Below are 14,366 nucleotides of genomic sequence, written 5' to 3'. Positions count from 1 at the left end.
GCCCAGCTTCCATAGGTGTCCCCCTAGTTCTCCCACCACCAGTATCCTCTGAATTAATCCTATAGAATCCCTTTAGCAATTTGAATGTCTCAATCATATCACCCCCCTTTGCTGCCTATCAACCAATTTTTGCAACCCACAAATCTTCAACCTGTTCTCATATGGTTCATTCCATAGACCTGCTATCATCTTAGTCACTCGCCTCTGGATCCTCTCCACCTCCTCCCCATCAAGAAGGAACCGAGGTGACCAAATCTGGGCACAGTAGTCGAGATGAGGTCTTATCAAGGCAGTGTACAGAGGTACAATAACTTGCTTGTCTCTGCTTGTCAAGGTATTTTTCAACAACCAAGTGAGTTGATGAGCTGATTTAGCTACTTTTGCAATGTGCCCCCTAAACTTCATCTCCTTATCCACCAACACTCCCAAGTCCCTGGCCTCATCAATCTCCTGGAGTACAGTTCCACCAATGTGGTATATTGCTGCTAATCTTTTCACCCCAAAATGCATAACCTTACATTTTGTCACATTAAATTGACATCCATTCTCCTTAGCCCAGAACTCCAATCTATCCAAGTAATCGTGCAAGATTTTGACATCTTCTGCATTCACTGTCGCCCTACCCAACTTTGCATCATCAGTGAACAAATGAGCTGTTCTACTTAGATCCTTCCCTATATCGTTAATGAACAGATTAAACAGCAGTGGTCCAAGAACAGAACCCTGTGGCACCCCACTAGTCATAGGCCATCTTTTAGACTCCACTCTTTGATATCTCTCCATCAACCACCCATCTATCCATCTCACCAACCCTATATCCATTCCCATATGTTGTAGTTTACAGATTAGAATTCCGTGTGGTATCCTGTCAAATGCCTTTGCCAGGTCCAGCAGTATCACTGTAAACCCATTACCCTTATCCAGTTTCAGCCGTCACCTTGTTGTAAAACTTGAGCAAGTTACTGAGGCATGATCTACCCTTCACAAAGCCATGCTGTCCCCCTATACAGTATCTCATTTTCATCAATCCATTCCTGTATTTTTCCCTTGACTACTTTCTCCAAGACCTTGACAACGACTCCTGATATGCTGATCGGTTGGTAATTTGCAACCATAGTGTTGGATCCTCCTTTATGCAGCTATTGAAACTATTTTCTCCTCTTTCCACACCTTCGGGACTAAACCAGACCCGAGACTCAGATTAAACAACATGGTAAAGGGCAGTGATAATTCCTTAGCCGCTTCACGCAAGACCTGTGCCGGTATACCATCCAATCCCACAGATGTATTCACATTAAGGTTCTGTAATAGACTATTCACCTCCACTTCATTCATCACAATTCCCGTATAAACTAATGGTTCCTTCATTTCTTCAATGTCACCACCTGGATGATATACTTTTGCAAAGTGCGCGCTCAGTAACTCCACTATATCGACTGATTCAGTGACCTCCTTACCATCGTCATTCCTTAAAATCATTTTGCCATGTACAGTTTTTTCTTGCTTGCAGCATATTGAAAGAACTGTTTGGGATTCTCTTTTGCTTGCATAGCTAGTTTCCTTTCATAATCCGCTTTTGCTTTTTTTACCACACTCGTTACCCTTCTGGCTTGCACTTTATACCATTCGTGTGCCTGCGGGTCACCCCTTTCTTTAAATTCCCACCACAGTTGTTTCTTTTTTTGCAGCTCAAGCTTAATGGTGTTATTCATCCATTTAACCCCTACTTGTTTTACTATTCAGACCCTAGGTATACAATCAGCCATAACCTCCTGTAAATGCTCCTTGACCACTTCCCATGCTCTATCGACGTCCAGCCCTTGCAGTTGTACATGCCATGGCACTGATCCAAGCAATCTCCTAAGCTTGTCATACTTGCCAGCACGATAATTCCACATATACCCTGTCTTAATTGCAATTAAAATGACTTAAGTTATGTTTTATTTGTTTTAATTTATTAAACCAAATACATCACGCTAGGGTAGCGCTTGCATGTCTGAATGCTCTCATTGTCTTCGCATATAGTGCAGGTGTGGTCTGTAAATCTGCTCACTTGGTTAAAATAAGTAAATGTTTTGCAGTGGACATTGCAGTGCTTTCATTTACTGGTGATTGTGTTATGTAACATAAATATTGTAACATTAAATTAAATATTAACAAAATAAAAATATTTTTATAGTATTTAAAATGTCAGCAAAGAAGAGAAAGATAGAACAAGAAAATCGGGAGTTTAAAAGTGAATGGACCGAAACCTACTCATTTGTAGCAAATACAGCAGGATTTCCAGTGTGTTTAATGTCATGAAAAGCTTTCAAACAATAAAAAATCAAATATACTAAGACATTTTTTAAATAAATACAATACATTTGACAAAGCATATCCACTGGGAGATGAAAGAAAAAAGGCAGTAGAAGAGCTGCAACGCAAAGTAAACCTAACTAAATGTTCATTTTCCAAATGGATAAAAGCATCAAGAAATACAACTATTGCTAGTTTTGTGGCCGCTCAAGAAGTTGTTAAATGAGGAAAACCTTTTATGGACGACGAATATGTGAAAGAATGTCTTATTAAAATGCCCAAATTTCACTTTTGCGATTTTAAAAACAAAGCGGAAATAATTACAAAAATAAAAGACATGCCATTATCTGCTAAGATTGTAAGGGACAGAACTATACGAATGGCAGAAGATATAACAAATCAGCAGGTTACAAATTTAAATTCAAAACCAGGATTCTCCATTGCTTGTGACGAATCATGTGTTGTGGATGACAGTGCACAGATTGTACTTATTTGTAGATACATAAACTCTCAGGGACCTCAGGAAGAATTACTCGATATACTGCCACTTACAGGACAAACTCGTGGAGAAGACATTGAATCTGCTATTGCCACTTGCTTGAAAAGTAAGGGTGTTAATATTAACAAAATAATATCTATTGCGACCGATGGGATGCCGAGCATGAAAGATACAAAAAAAGGTTTTGTTTCTTTATTTAAAAAACAAATTTTTCATGACGTGTTTTCCTTTCACTGCATAATCCATCAAGAGATACTTTGTGCACAAACTTTTCCAAAAGAGATAACAGTAGTGATGGATTTGGTTGTAGAAATTGTTAACAAAATAATGGCAAGACTGCTACATCATCGGCAATTTTGTGAACTTCTTAAAGAAATCAATTGCGAATATTCCTATCTTCTTTTGCATAACAGAATAAGATGGCTTTCCAGAGGTGTGGTGTTCATGTGATTTGCCACCTGCCTTGGTGAGGTTAAGTTGTTTTCTAAGACAAAAAGACCTTGAATATGCACAGTTAGAAGATACTCATTGGTTACAAAATTTCTACTTTATGGTGGATATGACTTCCCATTTAAACACACTAAATAAGAAACTACAGGGAAAGGGAAATACAGCAGTTTTGCTTTTAGAAGAAGTGATTTCGTTTGCACAAAATTATATTTGTTTGCGGCAGACTTAGAGAAAGGCACATTATTACATTTTCCTTCATTGAAGAAATATCACCAAGAACAAGCTGATAATAATTCCATAAACTTAACCTTTTTCAAAGAAATTGCGGTAAATATATGATCTGAATTTAATGGGAGATTTGAGGAGTTTAGAAAGAACAAGGCAACTATGTCATTTTTATTGCGACCACTTGAAATTAATCCTGCTGAATTAAATTTTTCACCTTTTTCTGGAATTGCTGAGGCTGCATTTCAACTTGAGTTAGAGGACCTGAAAACCAAGGCTTTGTGGAATTCAAAATTTAGAAATCTTGAAGCTGACCTGGAGGAGTTGGAAAGACAAAATTCTACCCTTGCAATACAACACAAATGGTCTGAATTAGAAGATCTTAAAAAGCAAGATCAGATTGTATTTGACATGTGGAATTGTTTACCTGACGCTTACATTTAGTTTAAAACATACTCATTTGGACTTCTATCGATTTTTGGATCGACATATTTCTGTGAGCAAATATTTTCTAATATGAATTTTATTTAAGTAAGTTGAGATTGCTATAAGTAAGATGAGAAACCAACTAAACAATGTGAGTCTTTTGCCATGTTTGAAAATGAAAATTACGACTTATTCGCTGCATATTGAGAAACTATCCCAAGAAGTTCAATAGCAAAAGTCGCACTAAGAAGATATTTTAAATTAAAAAAATTAAAGTAATAGGTATGTTATTGGATTTTATACATATGTTTTAGTAAGGAGGAGGAAATCTTTGTTTTATTATTTAATTTTTAAAAATATCATGTAATTTCGTGTGACATGCCACCCCTGTGTTTTACAGTATGATAACGTGTTACTGTAAAAAAAACTTGAATAAATAATTTAATTATAATATTTTTCAGTATAGTTTCTAAATTTAAAGCAGTGATGTGCAATTAAATAGTAAATCAAATACTTGTTCGATCCGCATAAAGAATATTTTCTTTTTCTTTGATAAGAAAGTATTAATTTATTTTCCGTTATTTAGATATATTTTAATTTTTTAACTTGCACAAATAAATCCACAATGTAAATATCAACATTCGTAAAATAGATTTTTAATTAAAATTTACTAATTCTGCTGTACAGAACGAACCGTGGACCGCACAAAAAAAACTGAGAGGGCCGCATGTAGCCCACAGACCATTGGTTGCTCATCACTGCGTGTGGCTCCCTATTTTTTTTTTTTAACAGATATAATTTTAAAAATGGCTCTTCGCTCCAAAAAGGTTGCCGACCCCTGCCCTAGACCATCCAACATTTGTGCATCATACTTTGCTTTGAACTCATTTACAGTCATTGTACTCACAACAGACTCTGGCAACCTATTCCACTCATTCACCGCTGTCCAAGCAAAAAACCTAGTTCTAGTTCTAACACCCTTGCTAACTACACATTTACTCAGTTTCCATGGATGGCCCCTAGTTCTCCAGCCACCAGACATGTTCTGAAAAAATTTCCTTTGAATTAATCTTGTAAAAACCTCTCAGTAATTTGTATGTCTCAATCATATAACCCCTTTTTCATCTATCAACCAGTTTCTGTAACCCACAAATTTTCAATCTGTTCTCATAATGTTCATTCCATAGACCTGTTACCATCTTGGTCACTCGCCTCTGGATCCACTCCTCCTCCTCATGACCAAGAAACCCTGGCATAGTGATCTGTGCACATTTGTAGATTAAACATTAGATTAAACAATTAGTCGAGATGGGGCCTTATCAAGGCTTGATAAAGAGGAACAATAACCTGCTTGTCGCTCATCAAAGTATTCTTCAGTAACCAAGTAATCTGATCAGCTGCTTTAGCCTCTTTTACTATGTGTCCCTAAACTCCGTATCCACTAACACTCCCAAGTCTCTGGTTTCATCAATTTCCTGGAGTACAATTCCATCAGTGTGGTATACAGCTGGTGATCTTTTCACCCTAAAATGCAAAATGTGACAAAGTGTAAGGTTATGATCTTACACTTTGCCACATTAAATTGACATCCATTCTACTTGGCCCAGTCTGCCAATGTATCCAGATCATCCTGCGCAATTTTGATCATCTGTATAAACTATTGCTCTACCCAACTTTGCATCATCAGCAAACAACTGAACAGTTCCCTTCAGATCCTTTCCTGTATCATTACTCAGCAAATTTAAACAGCAGTCCAGAACAGAACCCTGCAGCGCATCACTAGTCACATGCATTCTTTTGGACTCTAGTCCTGAATAAACTACTCTCTGATATCTCTCCATCAACCGCTCTCTCCTATCCATCTCACAACCCTATATCCATCCTCATGTGCTGCAGTTTACTGATTAGAATTCCATGTGATATCTTGTCAAAGGTCTTTGCAAAGTTTAGCAGTATCACTGTAAACCCATTTCCTTTATCCAACTCAGCTTTCACTGTATTATAAAACTTGAACAAGTTACTAAGGCATGACTACCTTTCACGAAACCATGCTGCCTCCTATACAGTATCCCATTTCCATCTATCCATTCCTGTATTTTGTTCCTGACCAACTTCTCCAGTATAACAGAATGCCATTGCCATTCCTTATGTTAGAGGCATTTCTGAAAAAATAGACAGAACACTTCGCAAATACAACATTAAAACCACCTTTAAACCCCCAAATAAGCTAAGACACCTACTCAGTTCCTCTAAAGATCCTCTTCCACACCTAGCACACCCAGGGGTATACAAAATACACTGCACATGTAACATACCATACATAGGGGAAACAGGGCCAACCATCCCAATCAGACAAGACGAACACAAACGACACATTAAATACCTCCACTTCGGTAAAACAGGCCTTTCTGACCATGCACTCCAAACATACCATAGAATTGACTGGAAAAATACCAAGTCCCTACACTGCACCAAAACCTGGTTTGAGAGAAAATTTAAAGAGTCCTGTGAAATGCTCAAACACAACCCAAATCTCAACAAAAATGATGGCCTCACCATTTCAAGAATGTGGAGGACCCATCTACAACCTGTATAACATCCTAAACTAGTATTTGTTTTTCCTTTCTATCACTAGAGGTCAGGCTAGAAAAAAGATTTATTAATTACGTAGATTTAGTTTACTAATATAGAAAGCATGAGCATGTAGCTTGGTTCTGTATACAGTTGTATTCTTCCGATGATGACCTCGATATAGAGGTCGAAACGTCAAGTTTTATTTTATTTGTAATTAATAAAATAATCTGTTCAACACGTGTGTTTTTGAGTCCCTAAATCTACAAATATGAGTCTCCAGGATATGAGAATTCTCTCTGCATCTACAAGACAGAAATCTTCTTGCTCCCTAAAAAATTATTCACTGCAGTTAAATGTGTCTGATCATTTTATGTTTACATAATGCAGAAACCCTGCTCTTGAGACTAAATGTGGAACTTTTTCAAACCACTTCAGGCCTCCAATAAGCAGGGAGGTGATGAAATTCATCTCCCACTGAAAGACAGTCACAAACATCCATGCCGACAGAATTCAAGCCTGTGAATTGTTGGTTGGAGGCAATCACTGAGCACTTGGAAAACAGGCTAGAAGTAAAAGTATATGGTAAGATAAATGATTTTAGCTGTAATAATTTTGAATGTATCATTCATACTTATCTAATGAGGTCATATATATATATATATATATATATATATATATATATATATATATATATATATACACACACACACACACCCATTTCTCCATTTGCACTGTAGATCGGTTCCAGAAAAAAAAACATGTAAAAAAGAATAGAGTTCATATGAAAAAATAGAAGAATGGTTTCAGATGTGAAAACCAATACGAACAATAAGTTATTTTCAAATAAAACATATGAAAATCATTAAGTAAAAATTTTAATGGAATATTTTTTTTACATATCTATCTTTCTTAAAGAAAATAGTGTAAAACAGAAATTCGAAAAGACCCAAATACACCTGCACATATGGTTATTAGTTAAATTTTATCTGTTAGATTAAAAAGAATGCGGCTATTGTCACTTTCTGACAGTAGCCTCATTCTTTTGTGTGAGACTAGAATTGAATCACTTCCATCACTTGAAACACTTTGGCTATCCTGTTCACAAAAACGTTTTCTTCAGTAAAAGGAAATAAATTAGTACTAATTTCTAGTAATTCTGAAGGTTTTTTTTTTTTACCACGAACTTTGTAATTAATCATTGAGATCCTTGTCAACCATCAATTCTTCAATATCCGCAGATGAAAAATCATCAAATCCTTCTCTGCATGTGCTAATCTGATGATATTGGAATATCATCAGATTAGCACATGCAGATCTGATGATATTGAAATATTCAGTTGTATGCAAAGGTACAAGATTTTTCTTATTCACACATTCTGGCCAAGTAGCTCTCCAGCATGCGTTTAAAGTTGATTATTTCAATTCTGATAATGCCAACTTAGCAAGTTTGATGCAATCCAAAATAGAAAATTTCTTCCACACATCAATAACTGTCATTAAATTATCGTTATCTAGTTTATCCAAAATGTATTGGAATATTCTTCTTATGTAGTAAGTTTTGAAGGTAGCGATTACACCCTGGTCTAGTGATTGTATTAAGGATGTTGCATTAGGTAACAAAAATCAAAATTCCACATTTGGGTGTTCTAAAACAGGATGGCCAGACGCCATTGTCTATAATCAATAAAACTTTAAAGTCTGGATTTTTTTCCATCAAATAGTGTTTAACTTCTGAAAAAAAAAAACATTGATAGAAACATTTATTAAAAATTTCTTTTGTAACCCAACTTTTTTTTTGTTTGCCTTCCAGTGCACTAGTAACGTGTTAAAATCCACACCTTTCATAGACTTGGTACCTAATTTTGTTCCATAAAGAACAGCTTTTCTAATGGCCTCTTCATTTTTCTTAATCATTCTCGCGGTAACTTCGTTCAAGCAAAATATTTCTCTAAGGATGTTGAAAGTTTATTTTTTTTCACTTGGTTAGACTATAATAAATTTAGTTTAATCCTTTCTTCAGGACTGAGGTAAGGTAGTACAACATTAATGTTAGGGTAGAATTAAGGGTAGTACCCTTAATGCATAGCAGTATACATGTCTGCAGGGAGATACTGAGACAAGGAGTTGACAGCTTGATCCACCTTTGCTGCGAGTTTCCCAGGTTGTTGTACTACCTTACCTCAGTCCTGAAGATATTTTCAGGTACAAACTTTGTTTGCTCACACTTGGATAAAGGATTAAACTAAATTTATTATTTCTCTAAGGATGTTGAACCTTCTCCATCTTCTAAATGATCTAAAATTTGGATCTTAGTTTTTAAAGAAATAGCTTTTCTTCTGTCTAACTGAATTATCTGATAGCATGATTAATGTGGTAATGTTATGAAAATATCTGAAAGTAATCAGTAATTAATTTTATTAATTTGATATGAAAAAAAAAATGATCTAAAATTTGGATCTTAGTTTCTAAAGAAATAGCTTTTCTTCTGTCTAACTGAATTATCTGATATCATGATTAATGTGGTAATGTTACAAAAATATCTGAAAAAAATCAGTAATTAATTTTATTAATTTGATATTACATGTACAAAACTTCAAAATTTAATACATACCCGTATAACTATTGCACAAACAAAACTTTCATGAACAAAACACAAGACGTATAAACATTTTGAATTGTAAACAAGAAATGATTGTTTAGCAAACATTTGTTGTTTTAAGGATACTTGCGACATAAGACTGAATGATATAATCACGTAATCACAAGAAAGATATTTATTTAACCAAATATTTCGGTCTGGAAATAGCAGACCATCGTCGGTGGTATTACAAGAACAGTTTAAAAAATATACAAGCTAGAATACTAACAATAGATCGTTGAAATTAGAACATGCCGCGTGATGTTATATCACTAAGTATGAAACGAAATATTTTGAAGTAGAAACATGATTGAATTTGCTATTAAAAAAAAAAAAAAAAAAAAAAAAAAAAAAATTAATGAGTAATCTTGATTAGGCTTTCCCAGATTTTTGATATAGATATGCAGTCATTACGATTCAGGTTGGGATGATGGAGCAAGGCCTCCACGCTTTCCTTGAACAAACGTTCGAACCTGTAACGGGATCTATGTAAGAGGCGCGTCTTGGACCAAAGGATGCTGTGGTCAGTTTCAATCCCGTGTTGAGCCAAACCAGACTTTTCAGGTTTATTGTGAAGAATGGATGATTGATGTTCTTGGATTCTTTTTTCAAGAGAACGTCCAGTCTGTCCAAAGTAAGAGAGATCACAGTTGCAAGGAATTTGATAAACTCCAGGAAGAGATAAAGTTGAGCGTTTGTCTTTAGGAGAAGGAAAATGAGAAGACAATTTGTTAATAGGAGAATACGTAGCTGTTAAATCATATTTCTTCAAAATTCTTGCGATAGGTTCTGAAATACCGGAGATATAAGGAATAGGTACTCGACGTATTGAATCTTTGTTGTTTTGTGGAGGATTATAAGATGTAAGAAGACGTTGAATACTTTTTTCAGAAAAGCCATTGAGTTTCATGTGTTGCTGGATAGTAGAAAGTTCTTTCTGTAGATAATCAAAAGTAGAACAATTAGTTTTGGCTCTTTTGATGAGACATTTTATAATTCCTGTTTTATGACATGGATGATGGGCTGATTCTTTCAGAATATAACGACCTGTGAATGTTGGTTTCCTGTATACTGTAGTTGTAAGAATATTTGAAGATGATCGGATGAGGAGAACGTCTAAAAAAGATAACTGGTTGTTTTCTTCTAATTCCATAGTAAACTTTATGCGATGATGTAAGGAATTAATACTGTTTAAAAAGGAAGATAAAGTGTTTTTACTGTGAGGCCAAATAGCAAATATGTCATCTATATATCTTACCCAAAAAGATGGTAGAGGGAAACTAGATGTGAAGAGGACTTTTTCTAAATGTTCTAAATAAAAGTTGGCTAAAGCTGGAGAAAGAGGACTTCCCATGGCTGTTCCTTCTACTTGGCTATAAAAACACTTTATCTTCCTTTTTAAACAGTATTAATTCCTTACATCATCGCATAAAGTTTACTATGGAATTAGAAGAAAACAACCAGTTATCTTTTTTAGACGTTCTCCTCATCCGATCATCTTCAAATATTCTTACAACTACAGTATACAGGAAACCAACATTCACAGGTCGTTATATTCTGAAAGAATCAGCCCATCATCCATGTCATAAAACAGGAATTATAAAATGTCTCATCAAAAGAGCCAAAACTAATTGTTCTACTTTTGATTATCTACAGAAAGAACTTTCTACTATCCAGCAACACATGAAACTCAATGGCTTTTCTGAAAAAAGTATTCAAAGTCTTCTTACATCTTATAATCCTCCACAAAACAACAAAGATTCAATACGTCGAGTACCTATTCCTTATATCTCCGGTATTTCAGAACCTAACGCAAGAATTTTGAAGAAATATGATTTAACAGCTACGTATTCTCCTATTAACAAATTGTCTTCTCATTTTCCTTCTCCTAAAGACAAACGCTCAACTTTATCTCTTCCTGGAGTTTATCAAATTCCTTGCAACTGTGATCTCTCTTACTTTGGACAGACTGGACGTTCTCTTGAAAAAAGAATCCAAGAACATCAATCATCCATTCTTCACAATAAACCTGAAAAGTCTGGTTTGGCTCAACACGGGATTGAAACTGACCACAGCATCCTTTGGTCCAAGACGCGCCTCTTACATAGATCCCGTTACAGGTTCGAACGTTTGTTCAAGGAAAGCGTGGAGGCCTTGCTCCATCATCCCAACCTGAATCGTAATGACTGCATATCTATATCAAAAATCTGGGAAAGCCTAATCAAGATTACTCATTAATTTTTTTTTTTTTTTTTTTTTTTTTTTTTTTTTTTTTTTTTTTTAATAGCAAATTCAATCATGTTTCTACTTCAAAATATTTCGTTTCATACTTAGTGATATAACATCACGCGGCATGTTCTAATTTCAACGATCTATTGTTAGTATTCTAGCTTGTATATTTTTTAAACTGTTCTTGTAATACCACCGACGATGGTCTGCTATTTCCAGACCGAAATATTTGGTTAAATAAATATCTTTCTTGTGATTACGTGATTATATCATTCTGTTTAGCAAACAGCTTTACTCCTTCCAAGCAGCTTTATATAGTCCAGCCTCCCATAACAGACCAACTTAACTTCGAGGAATCAGCATAACATCTGTCTACTTCCAGGAACCAACAGCAAGTGAATATAACAGATCATCTGTTGGTTTAACTTCAGGGAACCGTAATTACAAAAATTAATTTTTGCACAATTGTCTACATTCTGTAGCATAGAGTAATCCCTGATATTTAAAACATTGAGGGAGTGTTCCCCGAAATTCAAGTTTAAGTACATATGTACTGTTCTAGGAAATGATAATTATAATGGAAATACCCTTTTTAACAGAACTGAATTCAAACAGAAATTTTAAAAATAAGTGCCATTTGAACCATGTTAAATCAAAATATACCATATAAAAATAGAATTGCTTTTGTTTTCTAAACCATATTATTTTGAAATTGTGTAAAAAGAGAATTAGCTGTGTGTGTGTGTGTGTGTGTGTGTGTGTGTGTGTGTGTGTGTGTGTGTGTGTGTGTGTGTGTGTGTGTGTGTGTGTGTGTGTATATTTATTTATTTATTTATTTATTTTTAGGCCCTGGATTTTCAGTTGCAAGCATTAAATGTGAGTTTGCTTAGTTCATCAGTTGATTGTCTTTCTTTGGCCTTAGACATTATCATGCATTGCAGTAGGTGAGTAATACATATATTTTAATTTTTGAATCTTAATTTTTAGGTCTCTTCTGATCTACATTGTTTTTATTTCCACCAACTTGGTTATTGTTCATGTTTGGAATTTTGGAATTAGGGCTGAAAAATTAAGGCTTAGCCCAGTTTATTATGTCTGCTAATTGCATGTGTTCTTCTGGGCTATTTGCCTGTCTTATGAGATGAAACATCTGAGTTTCTGGGAGGAATAATTTTGCTACCTTCATACGAGACTGGCTAACTCACCTTCAATTAAAAACTCTTATAAAGGCTCTTCATGTCCTGGATAATTTAAATGCAAGTTTTTCCAGCCTAAGGACATAGTTCATACTAACTGAGATTATTATTATTAGCATTTGACCTTCATGAGTCAGAAACTCATTGTGGGAGGTATACACATTATTGTACACAATGCTCATCCAACCATACTTTAAACTGATTCAATGAAATCCCCCATTCTATGAAAAATCTCTTCCATGTAAATCTGATAACAACCCCTGACTAGCTTATATGTGTCAATCTGTCCTCATACTCCACATTCCAAAGACCACTGACCAACTTTGTGAACCTTCTCTGGACCCTTTCCACCATATCCTCATCACCATGAAAACCTGGTGACCAAATTTGTGCACAAAAATCCACATGAAGCCTGATCAAGGCTTTATACAATTGCATCATAACCTCTTTATTTTTGCATGTCAGGATCCTCTGCATCATTGCCATTATCCGATGAGATGTCTTCACAACTTGTGCAATGTGGCCCCTGAATTTCAGGTTCTTGTCTCATCACTCCTAGATCTCTCATTTCCTTTACTTCCTTTAAAGTTTCCCCTCAAGTGTATAACTTTGCATCCCATCGTTGCTTACCAAATCTCAAAACCTTACACTTTGTGACATTGAATTGACAGTTCTTCCACTTACCCATTCATGCAATCTATTCAGGTCCTCCTGTCGCTTGACTCAGTATTGCTCTTCCCAATTTTGCATCATCTGCAAATAGCTGCATATCACTAGTTAAACTCCATCCCAATATCATTAACATACAAATTGAACAACAGTGGTCCAAAAACTGACCTCTGTGGGACACCAGTAATGACCTTCCTCTTTTAGGATACTGCATCCCCATATACAGCTTTCTGATACATACTTTCTACTATTTTTTTTTTACTATTAATGGTTGATTTTCTGCTAATGTAGAAATCACCCATTCTTTTAAAATATGATTTGTGCGTGTGCTCTTAATTTCTCATCTGAACTTAACTGCTTCCTCATTTTTATATTTCTTGAAATGTTTCCAAACATTGGATTGATTTGTTTTCATTTTCAAGCTAAAGTGAAAATATTAAAATTATAAAATTAAGAAAAATTAAAATTATAAGTAATAATTTTAATTTTTAATAAGAAGACAAATTATCAGATGCGATCCAAATTTCAAAATAAAAATGAAAAATAATAACTTCACCATACATTCTAGCATTAAAGTTCATCGCTGGTAGTGATCTTTTGTTTTCATTTAATTAACAGACTGACTTTGAGTGGCTAAGTGTAATAAAAATGTCTATTAAGGCTGTTTTGGCAACCTTAATTATAGTCATATTAACTCATATAATGATAACATTGTATTATTATTTAAAAGAAACACAAATCAATGTATAAAATAACAAATAACATCATACTTAATGAAACCATTTAACAGCTGCAATAATTTGCAATTAAGGCTGTTTTGGCAACCTTAATTATAGTCATATTAACTCATATAATGATAACATTGTATTATTATTTTAAATAATAATACAATGCCACCCAGGGGATGCGTTCTTGGGGGACCCTGTAACCCCTAGAGAGTACGTCTCCTGGGTGGCAGATAGGGGAGTCCACCATGTGTGTGTGTGCGCACGCGCATATGATGGGATGGTCCGAATATACTGAATAAGGACTCGTGGACCAACAGGGCCATAAGGGACAATCATCTTGATTGTAAGGGAAGCGGCACTCCCATGGACCCCTAGCTGGATCTATCTCCTCTCCTTCTACTACTTTGAGGAAGATCCACTTACTTTAATCTTTC

At 35.0% G+C, this 14,366-nt stretch overlaps 1 protein-coding gene across 2 annotated transcripts in view; it reads left to right on the top strand.

The window, feature by feature from the left end:
* LOC150101832 (uncharacterized) overlaps positions 1-14,366 on the top strand; it is a 572,233-nt gene that overhangs the window by 503,856 nt on the left and 54,011 nt on the right. For both annotated transcript variants that reach the window (XM_090400015.1, XM_090400014.1), the window contains exon 23: positions 12,186-12,283. In XM_090400015.1, the coding sequence (XP_090256141.1) occupies positions 12,186-12,283 (98 nt within the window). The remainder of the gene's footprint in view (positions 1-12,185; positions 12,284-14,366) is intronic.

Source organism: Typopeltis vanoorti, chromosome 11, assembly GCF_054136105.1.
Source record: "Typopeltis vanoorti isolate ZY-2024b chromosome 11, IOZ_Tvanoo_1.0, whole genome shotgun sequence".
Taxonomy (NCBI): domain Eukaryota; kingdom Metazoa; phylum Arthropoda; class Arachnida; order Uropygi; family Thelyphonidae; genus Typopeltis; species Typopeltis vanoorti.
This window is presented reverse-complemented; position numbering and strand designations above follow the sequence as displayed.